The sequence below is a fragment of the Pelodiscus sinensis genome, chromosome 7 (genome assembly GCF_052426305.1).
Source record: "Pelodiscus sinensis isolate ZL-2025 chromosome 7, ASM5242630v1, whole genome shotgun sequence".
Classification (NCBI taxonomy): Eukaryota; Metazoa; Chordata; order Testudines; family Trionychidae; genus Pelodiscus; species Pelodiscus sinensis.
Window position 1 is genome coordinate 47,570,330 of NC_143058.1, and position 26,973 is coordinate 47,597,302.

At 40.7% G+C, this 26,973-nt stretch overlaps 1 protein-coding gene across 5 annotated transcripts in view; it reads left to right on the top strand.

The window, feature by feature from the left end:
- AGPS (alkylglycerone phosphate synthase) overlaps positions 1-26,973 on the top strand; it is a 148,391-nt gene that overhangs the window by 50,961 nt on the left and 70,457 nt on the right. For all 5 annotated transcript variants that reach the window (XR_016350054.1, XM_089779779.1, XM_075933712.2 and 2 more), the window contains exons 9-12: positions 5,606-5,731; positions 7,465-7,573; positions 12,385-12,512; positions 24,376-24,427. Coding sequence is in view for 4 of the 5 variants with exons in the window: in XM_089779779.1 (XP_089635905.1) it covers positions 5,606-5,731; positions 7,465-7,573; positions 12,385-12,512; positions 24,376-24,427 (415 nt within the window). In the remaining variant the exon portion in view is untranslated. The remainder of the gene's footprint in view (positions 1-5,605; positions 5,732-7,464; positions 7,574-12,384; positions 12,513-24,375; positions 24,428-26,973) is intronic.

Here is a 26,973-nt window from a genome sequence, read left to right on the forward strand (position 1 = left end):
TACCTCCCCTCCCCTGCCCTTGGGGTTAGGAACCTTTTCCCTCCTCCTCCCAGGTGTAAGAAATATTCTCCCCCTCCCCCCCATCCCTCACTTTGGCTGTGTCTAGACTAAACCTCTCTGTCTACAGAGATGTAGATTAGGCACGATGAAATGGCTAATGAAGCAGGGATTTAAATATCCCATGCTTCATTAGCATAAACATGGCCACCGCTTTTTTCGAAATGGCACTTTTTCGGGGAAAAAACAGCAGTCTAGATGCAGGGCTGTTGAAAAGAAACCCTTTTTGACAGATCCTGTTTTCCTCAAAAAATGAGGTTTACAGATCTGTCAAAAAAAGGTTTTATTTTCGAGAGATCCATGTCTAGACTGCTGTTTTTTCGAAAAAGCGCTGTTTTGAAAAAGCGCTTGTTTATGCTGATGAAGTGTGGGATATTTAAATCCATACTTCATTAGCAATTTCGACGTGCTTGATTTGCATCCCTCTGTTGACAGAGGGATGCAGTCTAGACTTAGCCTCTTTGTATCAAGTGGAATAACATGAAATTCCAGAAAAATAAAACAATTATTTATTTAAAAAAATACTCCAGGGTTTTACAAATAGCCATGAAGCCTAGTGGCAAAACACACCTTATCTTTTTCTAGTGGCTGGCACTCATAGGGATGACAACCTGCTACTGCTATTACTTGCCCTTTTGGTGCAAGTGGCAGAGCTCTGCTAGGGATTTAAAGGATCCAACTTTTGAACTGGTTTTTTTTTTTTCTTCCATTCAGCTTAAACAAAAACCCAAAAATTAGACTCTCAACTTTTTAAAAAATATGTAGTTTCTTGCAGATTGCAGGTTAAAGTACACACAAGTTAGGGAATATAAATATTAAGGTTGCGATTGCAACCTTAACTTTCCCTTGCTCCCCTTAATTACATGATCACACTTTTTCTCCCAAGACCTCTGCCGTATTCAGTGCTTAAAGAAGGAATTGGTTTGTCTGAAGTACCACGCCTTATTTGTTGGAGTAGTTGGAAGGTATGTAGTGAAATGAGGCAGGGATTTCACTGAGCAAGAGGATAATCCTGTCTTAATGTAGCTGAATGCCATCTTGGAAAACTGCCTTCTGCCTCGCCACAGAGTTCCTGTGTGACAATAGACAAAGTCACGTAAACCAAACTTCATACAGATGGCCACTAGCATGTGTGTGTTCCTCGTTCTTCTGTGAGTTCTCAATGTTATGCAAGCTCTGATTGCAGTGTTGCGCACTCAACTGTAACTGAAGTCATTGAAAGCTGTGCTCTGAACAAATGATATGCTGTAAAATATTAATTTCCTCTGAAAAATCAGTCTATGGATGTCTCAAGGCACCCAAAATTAGTGTAAAATGTTGATTCAATTAAAAACTACAATAAAGCTTACACAAAGGGGAAGATCAAATTAGGGTTGTGCAGGCAACCTATATTCTGACATTGAGTGCTACTTTTGAGTGGTTAACTTTGCAACCTTAATGTTTTTAAATGTTTCTTATATGAGCGCGCGTACAGATAATATGCATGTATGTACAAATATCTGCTGTTCCTCACCGACATAATATACTTGAAAATGACATTCAGCTGGGTAATTTATCAAATTGGTCAACACAAATAGATGCTCTCCCAGGGTACGTCTACACTACAAAGTTAGTTCGAACTAACTTAGTTCGAATTAGTTAATTCGAACTAAGCTAATTCGAACTAACGCGTCTAGAACTAAAAACTAGTTCGAATTAGCGTTTTGCTAATTCGAACTAGCAAGTCCACATTGAGTGGACTCTGAACAGGGCTTAAGGATGGCCGGAAGCAGTGCCGGCAGGACATAAAAGGAGGACTTAGAGCATGGAGATGCTGTCTCAGGCTAGCCGCGGGCTGCGCTTAAAGGGTCCCGACCCCCACCCCGGACACACAGTTCTAAGGGGTGCCCCGCTTGCAAAGAAGTTCTGGCTTGGAGTGCCCGGAGTACCCACACTGGGCACATCACACCACTCGACCATCAGCCCGGCTGCACTTGCCGCAGGCTGCCATCTGGGGAGAGGAGGCAATCGGGGGGCTGCAGGAGAGCTTCCACCCCCAGAAGCCCGCAGAGCCAGCCCAGTCCTCCCCATCGGGGGCTCGTACCCCATTCCTCCCTCACCTCCTTCTACTTACCCTTCCCTAGCCCCCCTTCTTATTGATGTACAAAATAAAGATAACGTTTCTTCCAACATTGACTCTGTCTTTATTGAACAAAACTGGGGGAGACTGGGAAAAGGAGGTGGGAGAGGGGAAGAGAAAGGCTGGGAGAGGGGAGGGCAACTAACATGATCAGGGGTTGGGAACAGGTCCCAGATGAAGAAAGGCTACAGAGACTGGGACTGTTCAGCTTAGAAAAGAGGAGACGGAGGGGGACACGATAGAGGTCTCTAAAAGCAGGGGTTGCGTGGAGAGGGTGCATTCAGAAAAGTTCCTCCTGAGTTCCCATAAAGAAGGACTAGAGGACACCAAAGGAAAGGAATGGGTAGCAGGCTTCAAACTAGTAAGAGAAAGTTGTTCTTCCCAAAGCAAATAGTTAACCTGTGGAACTCCTTGCTGTGAAGGCTACAACTAGAACAGAGTTTAAAGGGAAGTGAGATCAAGTCATGGAGGTTGGGTCCATGGAGTAGTCTTAGCCAGGGGGTAGGAGTGGTGTCCCTGCCCAAAGTTTGTGGAAGGCTGGAGAGGGATGGCATGAGACAAATGGCTTGGTCACTGTCTTCGGTCCATCCCCTCCAGGGTCCCTAGGGTTGGCCGCTGTCGGCAGACAGGCTACTGGGCTAGATGGACCTTTGGTCTGCACCAGGACGGCCATTGTAAGCTCAGGGCTCAGGGTCGGGGGTCTCAGTGGACCCCCTTGATTTTCATGCACACCTGCTCTTGGGTGGCCAGGCTGGCAGCTCTCCTGCCCTAGACGGCCACCTTCCTGTGCCTAGTGCGGAGATCGTGGATGAGGTCCACGATGTCCGCACTAGCCCAGGAAGGTGCCCGCCTCTTGCGGTCCAGGGCAAGCTCCCGGGAGCCGCCAGCCTGGTCCTGGGAAGAGGGGGTGGGCTGGGGGACATCGGGTGGGTGGCTCTGTGCCGTGCCAGGTGCAGGGTGTGCTGGCTGGGTGCTGGCAGGCTTGCACCTGGCACAGGCACCGTAGCCAGCCCGTGCCCCTTTAAGGGGTCCGGGGCCGGGAAGGCGGCATAGTTTCCCTGGTGTTGGCCAGAGTGCCCACCAGGGAAACCTGGGGAGGGCTAGCCTCCCACTAGTTCGAATTAAGGGGCTACACACCCCTTAATTCGAACTAGCTAGTTCGAACTAGGCTTAATCCTCGTAAAATGAGGTTTACTTAGTTCGAACTAAGCGCTCCGCTAGTTCGATTCAAATTCGAACTAGCGGAGCGCTAGTGTAGCGCCTATTAAAGTTAGTTCAAACTAACGTCCGTTAGTTCGAACTAACTTTGTAGTGTAGACATACCCCCATATAGTAAATGCATTAGAGGGGTAGCCAAATTAGTCTATAACAGGGAAAACTTAACAAATAGTCTAGTACAGGGTTCACCAACAAGTAGATCCTGATCTACTGGTAGATCTTAGAGCCTCTGAAAGGTGATCCTATCTAGTTTGGCTGGGAGGCTATCAAGTGCCAGTACTTCAGCTGCCCCTCCCCATGCTTCCCTTCTGCTCCTGCCAAGTGCCTCAGAGCTGCCTCCTGCTCATTGTGAAGGGTGGGGGAGACAGAGGCAGGGGAGTACCAAGGTCACTCTGCCCATCTTCCTGCCCTTCTTATTCTGTAGCCTCAGCAAAAAGGTGGAGCAGGGCCTCAGAGAAGCAGCGGGGCAGGGATATTTGGGTTTGAGGTAGATCCTGGACTAAAATCAAAAAGTGATCTTGTGCTTAAAAAGGCTGGTCTAGTAGTACCTTTAAGACTAAATACAGTAGAGTCTCAATTATCAGACCTTCGTTTATCCAACATTCCGTGTTATCTGATGTACCGCCCGTCATGTCATGGAAAGGGGCTCCAGAGACACTTCACCACAATGGCCTTGCTTTCCCTTTCCCTGTTCCAGGACTGGGCGGGAGCTCTGGTTGGCAGGTCTGCAGCTCCCTCTTGTGGCTGAAGAATTCAGCAAAGTAGCTTTTTTTTTTTTCCTGTTTCTGTGGAAAGTGGCAAGCACCTTGCCCTGCCTCACGTCTTAGGCAAACCACACACAGCTCTGGAAAATCATCTCCGGGGACATGGAGTGGTGCAGCGCGAGGGCTGAGTTCCCGCCGCAAGGCAGAACCCTGGATCTTACTCCCATTTGAGGAGAAATACAAGAGCTGGTCAATGCAGCAGATTCAGGGGGGTTAGAACTGGACCCCGCAAGGTATTACAAAGTTCAAATTTATAAAATTAATTACTGTATTAAAATAATTTTCCATATTATCCAACATTTCCGTTATCCGACCATCCTCTGGTCCCGTTTAGGTTGGATAATGAAGACTCTACTGTAGTAACAAGAGGCTGATAAGAACTATTAGTTTGCCCTTGGAAAGGAAGATGACCAAGGCTAGATTCTACACAGACATCAAGAAACATTAGCACCTTCATTGTTTATTTGGTTAAGTCATTAAGGTGTGGAAGATAATGTGCGAGCCATCAGATTGGTGGAGTCTGTACTATTCAACACAAGATTGCTTTACATCTTACATTGTCAGTGAGAGTGCCTTGGTGTTACATTTTTAGGGGGATGCAATCGTACTCACGTATTGTGCAGATGGCAGTGCCAGACTAATACAGAAAAATGAGAAACAAGTACCTATTAAATGTACAGAAAATGCATGATCTGCATTACAAATTTGTCAGTGGTATTGCATGCAGGAAGCTAAACCAGATGGCTCTGTGTTAAAACACATTCCTTCTTGAGTAAATTAAATACAAGCAATTTGCTCAATTTCTGTAGACCTGCTGCATATTACATTAGGGGAGAGAGAACAAAAGATTAAGTACTTTATTTATTGGATACTTCAGAGGAGTATGAGTCTGTAACAGCAATAGCTTAAAACACATAGTATAGTTGCACCTTAAAGACTAACAAAACATGTAGATGGTATCATGAGCTTTCGTGGGCACAACTTCTTCAGTGAGTTGTGCCCACGAAAGCTCATGATGCCATCTACATGTTTTGTTAGTCTAGAAGCACCTCAAAGACTTATTTAGTTATTTACTGGAAACATTTAAGTGAAGTTGGAAGTTACTGAGTTATAATCTTTTCTCCACATGTATTTGAATCACACCTCGCAGACAATGACAATGGGGATCTTTGTTCTAAAATATGGGTGGGAGATACAATGCAGAAAACTGGTCTCCTGCTATGACATACTGCTTAACACATGCACAGTAGAAAACAGAGCCATTTAATTGTATCAAATTTATTCTTAAATGTCAAAAGATTGACTATTTGTACTTGGTTCAAGATGCTAATTATAGGGGAAAATACGTTAGTTTTTAAAATATTTGAAATTTTTAAAAATTAATACATTGATTACTAAACAGAAGCAGACTGTTTTGCAACAGTGATATATTTCTTTCTATCTTTAGCTTGGTGAGAGTGGTTACTGTACAGGTCATGAGCCAGATTCTATGGAATTCAGCTCCCTTGGAGGTTGGGTGGCCACACGAGCATCAGGAATGAAAAAGAACATATATGGAAACATTGAAGATCTGGTAATTTAATTTTTTTATCTAGCATTTCCACTCCAACATGAAACATTCAGTACTGGTTTCTGTAAACTACTCTCAACTGGGACAGAGAGAGACCTATGAAGACATGACCTATGAAGGAAGGCTGAAAGAATTGGGTTTGTTTAGTTTAGAAAAGAGAAGATTGAGGGGGGACATGATAGCAACTTTCAGGTATCTAAAAGAGTGTCATAAGGAGGAGGGAGAAAACTTATTCATCTTGGCCTTTGAGGATAATACAAGAAGCAGTGGGCTTAAACTGCAGCAAAGGAGGTTTAGGATAGACATTAAGCAAAAGTTCCTAACTGTCAGGGTGGTTAAACACTGGAATAAATTGCCCAGGGACGTTGTGGAATCTCTACCTCTGGAGATATTTAAGAGTAGGGTAGATAAATGTCCATCAGGGATGGTCTGGACAGTACTGGGTCCTGCCATGAGGGCAGGGGACTGGACTCAATGACCTCTTGAGGTCCCTTCCAGTCCTAGTGAAAGTGGGAGTTGATAGTAATTGTCTTAAATTACCTTTATGTTAAGGCTTCTTAAAATTTAGAATAAAACCCTCCCTGTTAGCAAACAATGGAACTAAAATATAATTCTGGCATCAATACTGTACATTTTCTCATATATAGATACATAAAATAAAATGTTAGTGAACATTTACAGTGAGCAGCCAGGATCATACTTTATAGCTCCTTTGTTTGCTAAAGGTACCTGCCTTACTCCAAATTTGAAACAGCTTAAATAAAAATGCAGTTTTCTATGTAAATATGCACATTATGAAACTGTCTTCATGGACGTATAAAGAGTTCAGGAGAAGCCATTAGGTTATATTGTTAAGCCATCCAGACATTTCGAGAGTCTTAAATGTGCACTGAAATTCTAAGGCCATTTGTTGAATTTAAGATGCTTTCAAATTTCATATTTTATCGGCTTTGAAAACTCCTAATTTTTTTACTGTATCTCTATTTCTATTATAGCAAGAAATAAAAATTACATAATATGGATATATAATAAGCAATCTGGACACATCAGAGTAGAAACAAATATAGTGAGGTTAAGAAGGATTTTTAGCACTATCTGGACTGTCAATCTTCTGCTACCACGGCAAATTTGTAGACAAGCTGCTATGTAAATATGCATTTGCAATAAATGTAGGGTTTTTTAATTTTCACCGGAAATAATTTTTAATGGTGATATATTCATCTTTCAGCCAAATGTAACTATCTTAAAATTGCTGTATTTGGTAAAGGTTGATTTTTGGCATTCTACATTTAAAAATTCCATCTCCTTTACAATTTTCCTGTGAGATATAGTAAAGTATGTATATGTCAGTGTTAACCAGTGAAATCATGATGCTTAAACAAAAGGAAGATACTGAATTAGGGCATTATGAGAAACCTAACAAAATGTTTAATTATAGATTAATTGTGGCATGTATAAAGGGACAGAAGAGAAGTTTTGATTTGGGGAAAGCAGCAAGAATAATCTACACTTTCATTGGCAAACTGAATTGTATTAGATTTATTAGTTGTTAGCAGGCTACTTCACATGTCTAAGATAATTTACTGGATTTTCAAATTTTAATATATAATTATATGAAGTAAAGTTGCATTTTTCTGGTAAACAAGTTTTATACAAATATATTAATCCATAGATATTAATTGCTTGACTGTTAAATACTACAGGAATATATAATCACTGTATAATTTGTTAAACAGGTGGTTCACATTAAAATGGTAACCCCAAGAGGAGTAATAGAAAAAGGCTGTCAAGTACCTCGCATGTCAACAGGACCTGATATCCATCATTTCATTATGGGATCTGAAGGTATAAACAAAAGTAATATCAAGATGGTGTTAGTGAGATTATATCATTTTCTTGTAATGGTTTGAAATCCCTTGGGATTTATTTATTCAAAACCTTATTTTTCATTTAATGGGTAGTATTCCAAGGAAGAATTTTCCTTCATTTTTCTACCACTTTGTGGCTCTGAACATGGCCACGTGGTGTTCCATAAATACGTGCCCAAAAAGGTCTATTGATACTTCTCTCGCGTCTAACTATAATTATCAATTTGTTTGAACTCAAACGTTAAGAAACTATTTAAAAATCATTGCCATATAAACAGCCAAGAAATGTTAATTACTACAATACTGAGGTTATCTTCTTCTTTGTGTTAAGTAATTAAATCTCTACTTTAGCCTTCTGGTACCATGTTACTTAATGCAGGATGTATTGTTTCTTGCTGTTTTAATAAAGTTAATGTAACTGAATCTACTCAATTTAAAATGATTTGGAAGTAATTAAATATTCATTAATTTTGGCTTACCCATTTAGGTGAAACATGGCACCAAATTACATTTCAAGAAGTTATTTATTAATATGAAAATGTCTTGTTGGTTTGTATCTTTTTATAATTAAAATGATTCTAGTTGGATTTGCTTAAGATTGCTATGTGAGTATTTCAATTTTCATGCATATGCAGAAGTAGGGCCAATGTAAATTTACATGTGTATTGAGGGACATTTATTCTCAAAAAATTTCATTTAACATGAAGTGTTCACATGAACAACTGAATATATAATTGACCAGGTTTGTGTTCCTTTCCTTGTCAGTATCCTTCTATTTATTCCCTTTTGTTTCTGGTATGTATCAATTACTCCTGCAGGATTTCTCCATGAGAAAGATGTCCATATTACTCCAATAGGTACCCAAAAAACTCTGAAAAGCTTTTTAAATTAAAAGTTTCTAACAGACACCTACTGCAAATGCTGTTAAAACGTTTTCATAGAAAAATTATCATAAGGAGTTAGTATAAAGAATCATTATTCATGTGTTGTACAGAGTTGACTATTTAAAATAGTCTTTAGAACTTCTTGTAAATGCTTGTATTGCTGAGAACCGAAGAGTTTAAGTTCTTAAAACAAATTTTCTTCAAATTCCACACATCTAAAATTTTCCAAAGTCCAGGACTTCTATTTACATCTTCATGTAAGTTCATATTGACTACTTCTTAACTACTAAAAACTACAGTATTATCCCCTTTGTCTGTTATAACTGATTAGAATTAAAGAAAGCTAGTCATGTCAGATGGAAAGTTTAGGCTATGACTAGACTTGCAGAGAAATTGATGCTGCAGCAGTTGATCTTCAAGCATTGAGTGTAGCAGGTCTAAATCCAATGTTGAGGGTACCTCCATCAACACTAGCATTCCTTGCCTATCGTAAGGGAAATCAAAGGGAGTATTTCTCATGTCAATCTCCTATTGTGGGAATGGCACCGAGTACGTTGGCTCCAGCTATGTTATTTACCTAACTGGAATTGTGAACCGTAAGCCTGTCTTCCTCCGTAGTATAGATCTTTCCTTAGTCTAGTTATTAGCAAAATCTGGTAACCTAACAAGCTGGTATAAATTTGCCATCTGCTTTACACCATAGACTTGTTACTGTATGCTCTGTTTTCCTAGTTCATTATTTGTAATTCAGTTGCTCCAAAAGGCCCCAATCAGAATTGTATCTCCACTGTGCTAGGCATTAGGGATGTTAAATTTTGACGAATGAGCTAATCCAGTAGTTGATGGAATTTCCATCGACTACATGATTAGTCGATAATGGGGGTGCTCACTATTCCACTACACCTCTCCCGTTGGAATGTACAGGAGCTGCTCACAGCTCTTCTACATTTCAGAGGGAGAGAGGCAGCAGGAAGCTGCACCAGCAGGGAGCAAAGCAGTCCACCTGGCACAGGTTCCCCTCTGCGCTTCTTCCTTTGAAATGTACAAGAGCTGTAGGTGGCTCTTGTACATTCCAAAGATAGAGGAGCAGCGGTGGGATCGACGCGAATGGGACTGTTTCAATCCCTGCTCGTGTAGTTTCCCTGCTCCCAGCACTGTCTCTGCAGGGTGGGGGGGAACCAGCTTTTAAACCAGCTCCCCCCAACACCGGTTCATGCTCTCTCCCTTCTCCCCTTGCTGCCTTTCTCTCTGATAGAGGAAGGAAGCGTGGGGAAGTGACTAGTAGAGTTCCAGCTCAGCTACCCAATAAGCATTTGCTTATTGGGTAATTGACTAGTCATTTACATCCCTACTAGGCACTACAGAAATACACAGCTGGGCATGGTTGTGTCTCGAAGACTTTGCAATCTAATTACTTAGTAAATTTTTTGAAACTGCAAGATAAAAACCTGTCTATGCACTCTAAATGTGTGTCCTGAGCATACTCAAGTTAGAGACCTTTGACATCAGTACTGTTCAATAGTGCATGGACTCTGCCATCCTCAAGTGGCGCAGAGGGCATAAAATGGGAGTGGCCATGATTTTCCTCTGTTCATTCTTACCATTTGTAGCAAGAGTTGGAGCTTCCCATTGCTTTTGAGCATCAGTTACCCAGCTCAAAAGAGAATTTTCTCCTTTTGTATATAGTTGCAAGTCAGCATTTCAAACCTCAACAACCACAAACTACTCCTGGGGGAAAAATATAGTGAAATTCTAGTTTAGTTAGTTCCAGTGCTGTTCTAGGAATTTTTTTGCCATGCAGAAATCCCCTGGATTTAAACAGTTTGATATTGGGCAGAACTATCTCACTGATAGGCACAAAAGGTGCTTAGTTTGTTTAGTTGTCTCAAATTGTAGGGAACTTGGATTAAAGAGCAACCCATTACAATTATTTTCTCTCACACAGACAATATTTTTTGTAAGAAAAAAGGTGCTGGTACTCCCGGCTCAAAGCTGAGCAAAAAAAAATAAATAAACTGCACCGGGGGCCAAAATGCAATCACAGCCCCTTTAAGAGCCGTGTATCTGGGGCCAAGCCTCCCCAGGAAATACATGCTGGTATGCCAGAGGGGAATCCCATTCAATTCAATTTCAGATGGGAAAATAGGTGCTGGTATGCCATCCCGGGAAGGAGGGAGGGAGGATGGATGGATGCGTGCGTGCACGCGCGCACACACAAATCATAATCCCTGTATTTGGGTGTATTAAGTGTTCCTATAATCACAACATCCACCACAGAATAATCAAAGCTTTCAGGAAGAAAACTCAAACCAAAACAAAAAGCTTAGTAATGGATAATCCTTGTGGGGTGGATCTAAGGGTGTGTCTACACTGCACCATTATTTGGAGATAATTAGTGTTATTTTGAAAAAACAATGCGAGGGTCTACACAATGATTCTGTTTTGAAATTATTTTGAAATAACGGACGGCTTATTCCGAAATCTGCAAACCTCATTCTTCAAGGAATAATGCCTATTCCAAAATAGCTATCTCGAAATAAGGGGTGTATAAAAGCTCCACTGCTGCTATATCGAAATAGCCGCTCACCAGAGCCATTCTAAATTATTCTTCCCCAGTGCCTCCTGGGGCTCTAAATTGAGATAGCACATCTGTATTAGGGAAGCCTGGCCCGGACTAATTTTGAGGCTGCAGTGTAGACAAGCTATTTCGAAATAAGCAAGCAGTGTAGATGCTTAATGTACATTACTAATAAAAGTATTCTATTTTTAAATAGTAAATTTGAGTTATCACCTTCACTGTAACTTGCACTAAAGCTAGCTTCCTGCTGCATAATAAATATAACAGTGTCATATAAACCTTATTTTTAATGAAGCTCTGTAATAGCCTTTTTAACATTTTTGTGTATATACTTCTCTTGTGTTGAGAGATCAATTATATCTTGTTTTATGTTCAAATAAATATTTAATGTCTGACTAAATCTCCAATGGTCACAACCTTTTCATGCCCTTGGTGCAGATTTCCTGCACATGTGCTGCTAAAGATTTCTGATTCAAGTGTAATGTATGCACATGTAATGTAATGTTTCAAGACACCGAAACCCTACTTACAGCAGTAGTTTGCATTGTTTTTAGCACTACATATTGCCATTTTACCATGACATTCCAACATTGAATAACTCACGTTAATAGTTAGTCAAACTCTGTGAAGGCTTTCACAAAACCATCTTAAAAATGTAGTTATATCCTAACTGATTTACCCGACCTCCTGTATTTCTTGTATGATCTTCAGGTTAATTTCAGTTGCTTGATTTCCTCAGGTAACAAGTTAATTCTTCTCCATCCTGAATTGTTTGTTTATAGTCCTAATGTTAAAGGATTTGAAAACTAATTTAGCTTTTCTCCTAACTCAAATCAATACTATTGTAATAACTAATCCCCTTCACTACAAATCACTGAGTAGAATGGTGAAAAAATATTCATTTTTAAACCTAATTGGCTTATACAACTGGATATACAACCTGTTTTCTTTACCTGACAATTCCATTTAGAGCCTGTCAAAAACAGAGGCACAGCTTGGCGTGAATACAGTAAAGCAGCTGTGCTTTTGCAGACTATTTCATTAAAACTATTAGATTGTAAACATCTTGATCTTGTTTGATTTTTCTGAAAGAAAACTGATCTACAATTAGAGAAATGTTGTCAACATTTGTTTGGAGACATGTAGAAGGAAAAATTAAATTTCTGGTGAAATGATGCACAACACAACTGCTACTCTAAGCTTTTAAAATAAATTATCAGATTTCCAGAGGCATCTAATTTATGGCATCAGTAATACTCAATCTATTAAGTCTGAAAGCCAGAAATATTTTTGACATTGAAATGACATACATTTCCTTTTTTAAAGGAACTCTTGGAGTGGTTACAGAAGTCACAATAAAAATTCGACCAACACCTGAATATCAGAAGTATGGCTCTGTAGTATTTCCTAACTTCGAACGAGGAGTGGCCTGTTTAAGAGAAATAGCGAAGCAGGTAAAGAGAAGTTTTGTGGTTGAATTCTGTTACAGTTTGAGTTCTATCACTAGGTGGCACAGTAATGCTCTTATTGCCTTTAGATACTACTTGTGGTTAAGTGGGTTCAATTTTAAAACCTTTGAAACCTCAGTTTAATTTGTTTTAAAAAATTAGCTAAAATTTGATTTGAAAACTTATTTTCATGTTGTTCCAGATTAAGGAAGTTGAACAGCAAGTACCACAGATGAGTGTATGTGCACTAGAATGGTGCTATACTCAGGCACTGTTTTGGAAGATACAGAAACTCTTTGGATCACTTTTTAGTAACAGAAGAGAACAACTGATCCAATCTGCTAGAGATATGACAACGGAAAATGGGGGGCGGGCATTTAGGAGTGAAGGGACAGCTGATAGCAGTATTTGGGGTGGATCAGGGATGCCTCAGGTTGAAGTGGTCTTTATTCTACATAGCTACCTTGGGACTGTTCTAGTTTTCTTTGAAAAGTTTTGTAGCTGATAGCATCGGCCTGGAGGTTTCTCAAGGTAATGTTCAGCAGTCACATTCCCAGAATAGTTTTCAGAAAGATCTTGAGCACATAATTCTAGAATACTTATGAAAGTAGGGGAAAAAAAAAACCCAAACCAAAACAAAAAATGTAATCCTCATGGGCTGGATTCTAAACTTACCTTTTTTCTTATTAGTGTTTTTTCTTACTATTGGTACCTTTAAAGTAGTAAATTGCATCCTGCACTAAAGCTAGCTTACTGCTGTACAGTAAATGTAATATAAGATGTATATGGCAGACTATTTTTGAAGATCTATAATAGCCATTTTAACATTTTCTCATATATACTTTCTCCTCTTTTTTTGTGTTGAACTGTCAATTATATCTTGTTTTATGCCCAATTAAATATTTAATATGAAAATAAATCTCCAGTGAGAGAACTAGCATAAATGGATAACAGTAGATCGAAAAGTATTATAGTGTGGATCTATGGTATCCTGCCCCCTATCAAAAATGTCATTACCTGTTTTTCAACTCATTGATAATTCAGAAGAAAGTGATCTTGAATTCTTATGGATCAATGTCCGAATAGATAAATCACAAGCTGCGGTGTACGTTGGTGTCTACTACTCACCATTCAATCATAATAGATAACAGGATGACTACTTTCTAATGCGCCTGTCTGTAATGTGTAGAGATAAAAAGCCCGGCATGATCATGAGGTACTTACATTTGAATGACATGTTTGAAATTTCTGAATGTTATAGATAAATTTCCTAACTCAAAAGTGTTGCAGCCAAAAGTTAAACTTGTCCTAACTGATTAAGTGGAACTGATCACAGAACTATAAATTAATGGTGGCATAGGTACAAATTACATTTATACTTATATACACCACATGTTATATATATTAAAATATGTAGTGTGTATATAAATATGAAAATATAGTGCTTTGAGCCAATTTCACAAAGCTGAAAACAATTGAGTCAAATCAGCTATGAGAGAGAATAAATAAGAAAAATGAACTGGGAATTATTTAAGAATACCTAATTAAATGTCTCAAACCCCAGTCTCATATTTGAGAGAGAAGGCTGTGCTGGCTAACATTTTTTTTTGTTTTGCTTTAGAGGAGCAGTAAAGGCAGCAATAAAAATTAAATATATAAATAAATGTAAGAAAGGGGATGTTAATAGTAATGAATCAAAAGCTAGGAACTGTAGAAAATGGGTAAGGGAAGTGACGGGAAATAAGAAGAAATCTATGCCCAGTAAAGATAAAGACAGTACATTTTTAATGTAAACAATAAAAAGAGTACTGACCATGGTTTTGGTCCGTTACTAGATATGAAAGTAGAATTGTCAGTGATTATGCTGATAAGACCATGAAGCTCAATGAGTATTTTTGTGCTGGATGTAGAGGAAAAAACAGATGACTTTCACATGGTGGTAGTACCTCTCTTTGCTTTCCATTAGTATCTCTGGAGGATGTTAAATAGAGGATACTAAAGTTAGGCATTTTTAAATCAAGATAATTTGCATCCAGGAGTTTTAAAAGAGCTGCCGAGCAGCTTGCTGGACTATTAAATATAAGTCTTGACGAACTGGAGAATTTCTGGAGAACTGGAAGAAAGCTCATGTTGTGCCAGGATTACATGAGTAATTAGAAGCCTATCAGCCTGACATTGATCCCAGGAAAGATAATGGAATGGCTGATAAGCGTTCCAGCTTAGAAAGAATAAAAGAAGAAGAATATAGGTAGGGCCAATCATTGTGGGTTTGTGGAAAATACATCCGGTCATACTAAAGTGATTCCATTTTTTATGAGATCACAAGTTTTGATGAAGAAAATAATGTTGCCATACTAAGACTTCTGTAAGGCCTTTGGTTTGGTACCACATGACATTTTAATTGAATAACCAGAATATTAAATTATCACATGCACATTAAATGGATTGAAAGCTTGGCTAAGTGATTGGTCTCAAAATACAATTTTAGACAAGGAATCATCACCAAACAAGTGTGTTTCCAGTAGGGTCCCCCACAGACCAGTACTTGATCTTATGATAATTAACATTTTTATCAATGATCTGGAAGAAAGCCTAAAATCACTGATAAGGTTTGCAGCTGACCCAAAAATTAGGTAGTGGTGGTAAATAACAAGGGCCAAGTCGTTGTTTCGGAGCAGTCTTGATCATTTGATAAACAGTGCAAATAAACTATTTTAATAAGGTTAAAAGTGTGTTCATTTGGGAAGAAAGAATGTAGGCTATAATTACAAAATGGAGGATTCTATCTTAAGAAGCAGTGAGTCTAAAGAGGGTTTAGGTGTCATGGTGAATAATCATCCGAATGTAAGTTCATGCTTTGATGCTGTGGCCAAGAGTTATTGTGAGCTTGGGATGTATATACGGGAATTTCCAGGAGAAATAGAGAAGTTATTTTACTACTTTATTTGGCACTGTTGGAACTGCTACTGGAATACGGAGTCTAGTCCTGGCACCCTCGGTTCAGGAAGGATGTTACACTGCTCTCTGGTTCCTCGACCAAAATGAATACAGGTTTTGATCTCTGAAGTGGCCAGCGCAGAAACCCCAAACATAGTCTCCTAAACATCACCATCCAGGACTATTGCACCTGACTATTGAAACCCTTTAGATGTCCTCTAGCACCGTCTTCCTTTCCAAATCTGAAAGCACTGAAAAAACAGAGGATATCTGCCTCTCCCACCTTCTACAAGCAGAGTGCTTCCTTCACACCACGGAATGCAGCTGATACCTGTCCTACAGCAGGTGGCCATAGATACTGTTGTAATTAAATCTACAGTTTCCACCCTACAGATCACTGTGACCGATTCAGAGTGCACTGCAAGCTAAATCCAGATGAATGAGTGAAGCATGAAGCAGAAAACAGAATTTCTGAAGTGGAAGATTTCAAAGACAGCAAATTACAATTTATGAAGACCTCTAATGATAACAGGACTGTAAGATCAAGCTTATTGATCTAGAAGATTGCTCATAAGAATGTAATGTCAGTATTGTAGGTGTTCCTGAGGGAAAACAAAAAGGTAAATCCTCTGTAATTGTTCCTAAACTACTGAATTGATGGATCCTGCCAGTGGATCTTTTTAATTTCTTTAGAAACAGAAGAGGCATTTTGGTCCCTTGACCCTAAGACAGAACCAGATCAGTTTAGAGCTTTAGCTCTGAAGTTCCTATCACCTAAGGAGCTTACATTTCAGAAATCTAGAGAGGGAGGGGAAAGGAGTTACGAGGAGAACCAACAATTTAAAATACTACTCTTTAAAGGTTATGCCTGTGATGTGTTTGAAATCAGGGCATCTTTTAATCAATGAAAATAGTTGGCTGGGCAGATTAATTAAATTTAAGTTTAATACTTGGCAACACTCCATAGTAAGAATCTACAAGATAATATTGTTCATGTCTCCTCACGAAGCAGAAAAATACCTCAAATACCTTCAAACTCTCCTTACAAGAGGAGACATCTGTGCAATTATCCAAATATATGGAATTTATGTATTGCTTCTGGTGATCTCCTATGGCTGCTTTTGTATAAGTTGATACTGATCCTTTTCTTCTCCTCCCCTCCATTACTGTTGAAGGGTTAAAAGATTACCATCAATTTACTTATGACCTTGGCTCACAGGAAAAGAACATAGATGTAAAGTCCATCATTTCAATAATGTATATACAAATTTTCTTTATTAGATGGTGTTTGTTAATGAACTACTGTATCAAGGATTTACTGGTAATAAGTGATTACTATAGAAGTAAATATTGGGGCTTCAGGGGCTGTGAGGAACTCTAGATTTCACCAAATCTGGCTACATTCTTTGGGAATCAAGTATGTATGTATTTTTGGATTGTTCAAACAGATTCTTCTTCTTGACTGTGTGGTAGGGATGTTAAGTAGTGATTAATTTCATAGTCGATGGAATTTCCTAGTTGATAAGCACTTCCGTGTTCTGCCTTTGAAATGTACAAGAGCCCCTGGTAACTCCTGGCTCCCTACAGCGCTACCACCTCTTCTGTCCTTCTCCCCTCGTCCCCTGCTGCCTCTATCTGATAGAGGCAGCAAGGGGAGGGAAGCGACTAGTCAACTCTTTGCATTTGCTTATCAGACAGTCGATTAGTCCTTTACATCCCTACTGTGTGGTACTAATACGAATTTCTGTTTCTACTATCCTTTCCACTTTGCGTGTTTCCTTATTTTTTATGTGCTCCTTTCCTATTGCCCTCTTATTCCTGTAAAAAATATACTGGGATTGCTGGCTTGTATCACCTTTACTGCTTATATGCTTAGGAACTATATGTTAATCAGGAAAACTTGCAATCTTTCATTTATTCAGATAAAATATAAAGTTGTTTTATGATGATTTTAATATTGGTGGCTCCAATAACTAAATGTATCTTGGAAAATAGAACGTTTTAATCACTCTGTTAAAAGGAGAACAATATTCTGTGCTTAGAGAATGTTGACAATGCTATGCTCTAGGATAGGGCTACTCAACACTTGGCCCGTGACCACATGTGGCCCACCACCCGTATGTTTGCCGCCCAGGGATGGGAACTAAAACAAAAAAGTAGTCAATATAATGGTCTTCTATAATGATTGATATGTTTTAATAGTTCAATTCCTGCTCGCTTGTTGCTCCTGGGCCAGGGCATGGTTCGGGGCAGCTGGGCCACCTGCTCCGGGCTCCTTCCCTTTGTCAGCCCGGGCTGGGAGCCATGTTGCTCGGATGGTGTTTTCAGGTAGATTACTGATGCACTGTAAAAATGTTAAAAGGCAGGTAATTGACTAATTGTGTAGACGAGCAGCCTGGCTCGTACTACATTTAAAATGCAAAGCCACAGCAGTTCCAGACAGGTATGAGCTGGGCTTGTTTAGTCCCAGCTCATAGAATCATAAAATCCTAGAACTGGAAGGGACCTCAAGAGGTCATAAAGTCCAGCCTCCTGCCCCCACGGCAGGACCAACCACTGTCTAGAATAGATCATCCCTGACAAGTGCCTGTCTGACCTGCTCTTAAATATCTCCAGTGATAGAGATTCCACAACCCTGCTAGGCAATTTATTCCAGTGTTTAACCACCCTCACAGTTAGGAAGCTTTTCCTAATTTCCAACCTAAACCTCCCTTGCTGCAGTTTAAGCCCTTTGCTTCTTGTCTTATCCTCAGAGGCCAAGGAGAACAATTTTTCTCTCTCCTCCTTGTAACATCCTTTTAGGTACTTGAAAATTCCTATCATGTAGCCTCTCAGTCTTTTCTAAACTAAACAAGCCCAGTTCTTTCAGTCTTCCCTCAGAAGGTCATGGTTTCTAGACCTTTAATCATTTTTGTTGCTCTTCTCTAGACCTTCTCCAATTTCTCCATCTTTCTTGAAATGTGGTACCGAGAACTGGACACACTATTCCAATTATCAGAGGGGTAGCCATGTTAGTCTGGATCTGCAAAAGCGACAAGGAATCCTGTAGCACCTTGTAGACTAACAGATGTATTGGAGCATAAGCTTTCAGATGCATCTGACGAAGTGTGTCTTTGCCCATGAAAGCTTATGCTCCAATACATCTGTTAGTCTATAAAGTGCTACAGGATTCCTTGTCAATATTCCAGTTGAGGCCTAATAAGCACACAGTAGAGCTGAAGAATGACTTCTCATGTATTGCTCACAACACTCCTGTTAATGCATCCCAGAATCATGTTTGCTTTTTTTTTTTCCAACTGTCACACTGTTGACTCATATTTAGCTTGTGGCCCACTATGACTCCTATATCCCTTTAATCGGTAGTCCTTCCTAGACAATCGCTTCCCATTCTGTATGTGTGAAACTGATTTTCTTCCTAAGTGGAGTTCTTTGCATTTGTCCTTATTAAACTTCATCTGTTTACTTCACACCATTTCTTCAGTTTGTCCAGATAATTTTGAATTATGACCCTATACTCCCAAGCACTTGCAACCCCTCCCAGCTTAGTATCATCTGCAAACTTACCGTAATTTAGCAAATATAACCTGTGGGTTATATTCATTTTTACAAACCCCGCTACCCCCTTTCCTGCGGGCTATAGTCGTGCACGGATTATATAGGTTTTTTTTTTTTCTGAAATAGCAGAGGATCCCCTCTCCCCCACCCCTTTCACTAACTTTGCCGGGCTGGGATTAGGCTCCCAGCCCGAGACCGAACAACACGGGGAAACGTACAAGGGGCGCAACGGCCAGGAACGCTCCGGAGCTGGGGCAAAGGCATCCCCAGCAGAGGCGCAAAGTGGGAGGCTCCCAGCCCAGGCTGACAAAGGGAAGGAGCCTGGAGCAAGTTGTGGCCGCGGAGCTCGGTGCCCAGCAGCAATGGCGGGAGTCTGCATGCAGCCACAGAAGCGGGGCCCAGGTATGGTGCTTGTTGCTCCTGTGCAATCCAAACGGGCTCCCTCCCCTGCCTGCAGCCGTGGCACACCGAACCCGCTACGTGCTTGCTTGTTGCTCCTGGGCCAGGGCATGGTTCGGGGCAGCTGGGCCACCTGCTCCGGGCTCCTTCCCTTTGTCAGCCCGGGCTGGGAGCCTCCCGCCATGCGCCTCTGCTGGGGATGCCTCTGCCCCAGCTCCAGAGAATTCCCGGCTGTTTGTAAGTTTCCTCGTGTTGTTCAGTCGTGGGTTGGGAGCCTAACCCCCCCACACCGTAAATATACCCCTGCACCGTAAATTTACCCCGGCACAGTCTTGTATACCCCGCAGGTTATACTTGTGCGTGGGGTATACAAGATTTTTTTTTATTGAAATAGAAAAAACTGCAGGTATATTCAGGTGCAGGGTATATTCGCTAAATTACGGTAATAATCATGCTCTCTATGCCATCATCTAAATCGTTGTTGAAGATATTAAACAGAACTGGTCCCAAGAGACCTCTGCAGAACCCTTCTTGTTATGCCCTTCCAGCATGATTGTGAACTGTTAGTAGCTACTCTCTGAGACTGGCTATCCAGCCAGATATGCTCCCACCTTATAGTAGCCCCATCTAGGCTGCATTTCCCTAGTTTATTGATATGAAGGTCATGTGAAACTGTCAATGCCTTAGTAAAGTCTAGGTATACCATGTCTACTGCTTCTCCCTTATCCAGAAAGCTTGATCTCCTATCAAAGTAAGCCAGCAGACTGGGCTTGACATGATTTGTTCTTTACAAATCCATGCTGGCTGTTACCTATCACCACCTTATCTTCCAGATGTTTGCAGATGAATTCCTTAATTACTTGCTCCATTATCTTCCCTGGAACAGAAGTTAAAATAATAGGTCTGTAGTTTCCTGGGTTATTTTCCTTTTTTATAGATGAGCATTATATTTGCCCTTTTCCAGTTTTCTGGAATCTCACCCGACTTCCATGATTTTTCAAAGATGATAGGTTAAGGCTCAGATACCTCCTGTATCAGCTCCTTGAGTATTCTAGAATGCATTTCATCAGGTCCTGGTGACTTGAAGACATCTAACTTTTCTAAGTAATTTTTAACTTGTTCTTTTATTTTAACTTCTAAGCCTACCCCGTTTCCACTAGCATTCATTATGTCAGGCATATCACCATACATCATCTTGACAGAAACTGAAACACAGAAGTCATTAAGGACCTCTGCCATTTCCAAATTTCTTGTTATTGTTTCTCCCTTTTGACTAAGCAATGGGCCTACCCTGACCTTGTCTTTCTCTTGCTCCTAATATACTTGTAGAACATCATCCTGCATATCTGTATTGTTTGCTTACATTCATCCTTTGCTTTTTGATCTATTTTTCACTTTTTATACAACTCCTTTTCGATTTTTAGATCTTATATGATCTCCTGGTTGATCCAACGTGGTCGCCTGCCATACTTTGTCTTTCCTATGGAGTGGAATAGTTTGCTTTTGGACCCTTAATAATGTCCCTTTTAAAAACTGCCAACACTTACCAGTTTTTCCTTTTTAGTTTTGTTTCCCATGGCACCATACCTACCAGTTTTCCGAGTTTATTAAAATCCATTGTCTCTTGCTGTTCTCCCTTCTACCATTCTTTAGAATCCTGAACTCTGATTCCATGATCACTTTCACCCAAGCTGCCTTTCACTGTCAAATTTTCAAAGAGTTCCTCCCTATTTGTTAAAATCAAATCATGCTGGGTCCAGCAGCCCTTGTCTGCAGCCAGAATCAGCTGGGAGATTACCTCACCAGAAATTTGTCCCCAAATAATGAATGGTCTTTGGAATCCAGCATCCTTTGGTCCCCATCTTTTGATGTGGAACATTTCACTGATAGATTTCTTTGCCATGAGATTCAAAGAGCTGTTTTTCTCTCAAAGGGATCTGTCTGGGTTCCCTGAACAATTAAACTTTTATGCCTTCTGCTTCAGTTGTGATCAGTGTTCCCTTTAAACTGCGTGGCAGCACAGCTTCACAGGTCACTAATCTGCCCTTCCCAGTCAGTCAACTCTATGCATCGAGCCCTGAGTCTCTTACTGGGTGGGGCTGATTATTCACCTGTGGAGGCGTGCTGCCACAGTTTAGAGGGAACACTGTGGCCATCCAACATGTCATCATTTTCCAGTTGAAATGAGATTGTGCTGCACTTTGCCACATTGGAGCAATGAGAACAAGATCTTTGACCTTTGACCTTCGGCTTCCCATTTCTCTTGGCCCTAAGCTCCTGACTCTGCATCATGGTCAAATTTTGCATCCAGTGCTCAGCTGCATGGTTGGAGGAGGAGACGGAACAGTTTAAGCACTCTAGCAAATCTTACTTAGTAGAAAGCCCTCCACCAGAGCCACCTATTTGACCAAATGGAAGTGGTTCTTAGTGTGGTTGTTAGCCCACAGAATTCAACCAAAGATCACTTGTATTTGGAATGTTGTGAAGTATTTGTTACTCCTTCAGTTTTCTCTTCTTGCACTTAGTTAAGTGCATCTGATGGTAATTTTGTAATTACATCCATCAATTGATTTATCCCTGGGGAAGTTGGTGTTTCTGGCCTCCATGGTAGTAAGGTTCTTCAATGGAGCTGCCTGTCTCCACCACTGGTGGAGGAACTGGTTCCTTAGTAGGACCTCAGTAATGTTTTGGCAGTTCTTATGGGACATCCAATCCAGCCTGTGGCCGCTTTGCTCCCTTCTAAGTCAGAAAACTGCTTTCTTTGCGGCAATAACATCTGCAAGGCATGTTAGTTGCAAACTTTAGTGACAGAGTCTCCTTATGCAATTTTCCAAAGACAAAGTAAATCTGCAGTCACACCTTATTTTTATCTAAGTGGTTTCCCAGCATCACTCAAACCAATTGGTGTTCTTCCTCAAGCCATATTCAACTAGAGGTGAGTAGCATTTTTCCATGTTGAATGTCAGGTGATGTTTGGGTTTTAACCTAGATAAAGCTAAATCTTCTTGTCTTCATCTTATCCATTTGTTTCATATGCAGAGCAGTTGAAAGGTAGAGCCCTGCAAATCCATGGATATCTGCTTGATATCCATGGGAGTCTGCATCTGTGGATGTGAATATCTGTGGCTCATTTTTTGTGGCTACAGCTGCAGCTACAAATTTTGTCTGCGTAGTGTTCTACTGAAAGGGCAAGCAGCCTCTTCACAGACAGTCTCTACACGGATAACTTCTAGTATCATACCATACAAAGTAGCTCAGGGTGCACCTAAGCAGTGGATTCAAGCTCATTCTGAGAGGGCAAACAATGTAATATATTTTTAAATGTCTTCCTATGTTGGACATTTGCAGGGCTACCACTTGGTTCTTTGTAAGTTCATTTACAAATCACTGTACCATTATTGCATCTGATCTGGATGTAGTGAACTTTGGGAAGGCAATCTTGCAGTCTTTGTTTCAATAGACTGCATTCTACCTACTGCGAGTACATGGAATTACAGGACTGATTCTACTCAAATCAAAAACAGTTACTTACATGTATTCTGTTATTCTCAATATGAGATGTAAATACTTATTCCACAACCCACCCTCCATTCCCTCGGCATCAGACTATAGCTCTTGATGTTCAATATGAAGAGAGTGAGGGGGATCAGGGCAGTGTTGCTCTTATATAGTCAGGGGGAGGGGCTGGCACCCCAGGGTGAGTACTGCTACAGAAAATTCTCTGGCTTTGGTGCAGTGGGTGCCCACATCTACATGGAATAAATGTCTACATTACCCCTTGAAGAACAATATTTACTGTATATTTACTATACAGGCAAATTAACTTTTTTCCCCCTTAATCTAGTAGGGGCTGCTCCTCCTGCTCGCTACACTTGCCAACCCCCTTCTCTTGGGGGGGTAGGCCTCCCTAGCTCTCCCGCTGGCTGCCAGGGAGGGACAGGTTAAGGAGTGGCAGTCCTGGCCAGCCCCAGCTATCGCCCCTGTCCCTGGCTGAGGCAGCCCCAGCCCCCCTCCATCCTAAGCTGCTGGGCAGGGCCAGACAGAGGTGTGGCAGCCCTGGCCTGCTTGGGTACTTCCCCACCAGACACCAGGGGTTGGACCGGCCTGAGGCTGGCCTGATGCACTCTCCCTCCAATCATGAGGGGGGAGGCCTCGTGGCTGCCAGCCTCCCCCACGAAGGAGGAGTGGAAAGTGCCATGGAGAGCGGGAGAAGGCAGAGCAGCTGAGGGAGGGGCTCTGGGATGCAGAGTGACGTGATGACATCACTCTCTTCCCACAGTGAACATATTTATCTATAGAGATATACTAAATATAGACTAACAGATTTATTGGAGCATAAGGTTTTGTGGGCAAAGACCCACTTTGTCAGATGCCTCTAAATATGCATACTTAAATATGTTAGGCCAGATTCCACTTTAGTTGCTCCTTTAAAGACTCTCACAATGTTGTCATCAGGACAGAAAGCATAGAGCAGAAACTATTCACCCTGAATTTGTCCCTTTTAAGCTGCTGTTATATGCAACATATCTTCACATGCTCTCTGTGGCTATTCCAGAGCAAAAGCTCAGGTGTGTCTAGAGAAGAACAGCCCTGTGTTTATCCTTGTTCTGCGCAGATTTGTTCCATTGGAATGATCTCTGCAAAGAACTCTGTTTAGAGATAAGGACATGGCCTTAAAATAATGCTGGATTTCTTTGGGACATGTTAATTTGTTTGTTGTTTATAAATACAGTTAAGCCTAAAGCCAGATTTTTGACCTAATGTCAAAAACTTGATGCAGTTTAAAACTGAGATTTTTGAATTTGTCAAATCTACTCATTGTTAGTATCTATCCAGGTAGTCAATATATGCTGTATATGCTGAAGTTCAAGGGAAACGAAAAATTTTAGTATCTATATCTATCGTTTTGACAACATGACTTACAGTTTAAACCACTTCAGCACAATTTTATTTACAAATTGATTTCATTCTTTTCTAGAGGTGTGCTCCTGCATCGATTCGCCTTGTTGACAATGCACAATTTCAGTTTGGTAAGTTCACAAATATTGTGTCCAAAATTAGTATTTATATTTTATTTATAGAGTGCCTTGTCTTAAGTGATAGTTCCTTATTACACTGAGGATAACTAAGGCCTAAATTTGCATCTGATTATTATTAATTAAGTCTCAGTGGAAGTTGCAGATACCACCAAACCTCATCTATCATAGGTGTTTGCTGACCCAAGAATGCCACAGTAAATGAAAACGTTGCTCACTTTAAAAAGGCCAAACCATATATTGTAAAAGTTTTAAAAGCACAACAAGGAAAAGCAGATAAACACTTTTTATCCCAACCCCAAGAAGGAAAGAAGATAGAAAAATACCCCACAAACACAAGGTTACACAAAATACAATAATTACACAGTCCAGTAGTTGACAGTGGGTGAGAAGCTCCTGTCTCTCAAACCTTTGGCTAATTGAAAGCCTCTGGTGAAAGACAAGGAGGAGATCCCTCGCAGCGGTGACCCTCTGCGGTGCTCTCGACCTCAAGCTTTAGGCTCCTTCCGAGCCCTTAGCGAGGAACAGAGAGGCGATCCCTCGGAGACCCTGGGGATGGGTGTTGTGCAGGCAGGTGGTGGTGATCCTCGTCTGGGGCCTTCCGCTCCTAGATGCAGGAATCACCGGTGGAGACTTGCCTGGCGCTGATCTTCAGGTGGCTTCTGCTCTTCAGCAGGAACCGATGATTGACAGCTACCTAGCCCTAATACCTGGAAACAAAACCTGACTAGCTAGACTCGACGCTCCCGTCACGGACAAGTACCCGGCCGCTGGTGCGGTGAACCGACGCACTAATCCTAACGGACACACTCGATGACGAGATCTAGCTAACCCTAACTAACTGAGACTGACATAAACAGACAGACAAGCAGGGACAATGGTGGCAGGAAGGAACACAGACAACTGTTAACCAGGCCTTCAAAGCACCCTTCTCATAAATATTCATGATCTTTATCTTTACGATCATTGGACCCTGTACAGGAAAACAAGGGTCCTGATTGGGTGCTTTGATAGACAAGCTGTAACAGCCTGGATCAGCGTGCCATGTGCAGCAGCACAGTGTGACACGTGCAGCTACTTGCGTGCCGTGCTAGAAACTTCTATATTAACATTCCTAACAGCTACTACATATTCATAACAAATCATACATATTAATGATTGCTTATACATATTAATGAGGTGTCAAAAATGAGCAGGCTACATCCTGGCTTAAAATTCAGACTGTCTGTCTCATTTCTAGTTTTGAATCTTTTTTGCCTTTTTGGAAACTTGACACTTTGGAATAGGAAGAGTGATAGAAATGTAGCCGTGTTAGTCTGGTGTAGCTGAAACAAAATACAGGACTAACAAGATGGTTTATTAGATGATGAGCTTTCGTGGGCCAGACCCACTTCCTCAGATCAAATAGTGGAAGAAAATAGTCACAACCATATATACCAAAGGATACAATTTTTAAAAAAAATGAACACATATGAAAAGGACAAATCACATTTCAGAACAGAAGGGGGCTGCCGGGGGGGGGGGGGAGGGAAGGAAGGTAAATGCCTGTGAGTTAATGATATTAGAGGTGGGGAAGGGGAGATGTCTGTGAGTTAATGGTATTATAGGTGATAATTGGGGAAGCTATCTTTGTAATGGGTAAGGTAGTTAGGGTCTTGGTTCAGCCCCCCCCCCCACCCCCTCCCCACAGAGAGTGTCGAATTTTAGCATGAATGCCAGTTCAGAGGATTCCCTTTCAAGTGCAGATTTGAAAGTCTTCTGAAGTAGGATGCGTGTGATTAGGTCATTGAGACAGTGTCCTTTCTGGCTGAAATGGCAAGAAACTGTTTTTTCTTTGTGATCCTGTCTAATGTCTGTTTTGTGGGCATTGATTCTTTGGCGAAGTGTCTGAGACGTTTGTCCAATGTAATCATCTACAGCCAAGCCCTTCAATACAACCGCATCTGCTCTAATCCCACTGACAGAGACCAGAAACTTCAGGATCTCTACCAAGCATTTATAAACCTCAACTACCCACCCGGAGAATTAAAAAAGCAAATTGAAAGGATGCACCATGAACTTCTGTCACTGCATCTCAATCCTGATTGTGTAATGCACTCTTTAAAGGGTGACTACTCAACAGTACTTATTGAGTGTCTGATATTTAAAACATGATGGTTGGCTTGTATATTTAAATGATTTTGGGTTCAGTTCTTCCCCATTGTGTAATGGGAGTTGAATGTGTTAATCTTACAGCAAAATTTGGCTTTGACTTTTAAATCTTCAAAACTAAGACATTTTTAAATATATGCTATGTAAACAGACAATGTTATGCTCCACAGGCAAGAAGCATTAAAAAGTGTTAGTATAGTTTTGGTCCTGCTGCAAAAAATACTCACATAATATTAATGTAAGTTTAAATTTGGGGTGTAATTTAATGATGGGCAGCATTAACTTAAAATTAAGGCAAAGCTCATCATTACTATTGCTTGGCCCACTAAGCTGTCAACAGCATTTTTGTAGTAAATTAAGTGCTAAGGAATTTAGTTGTAATTCAGTGT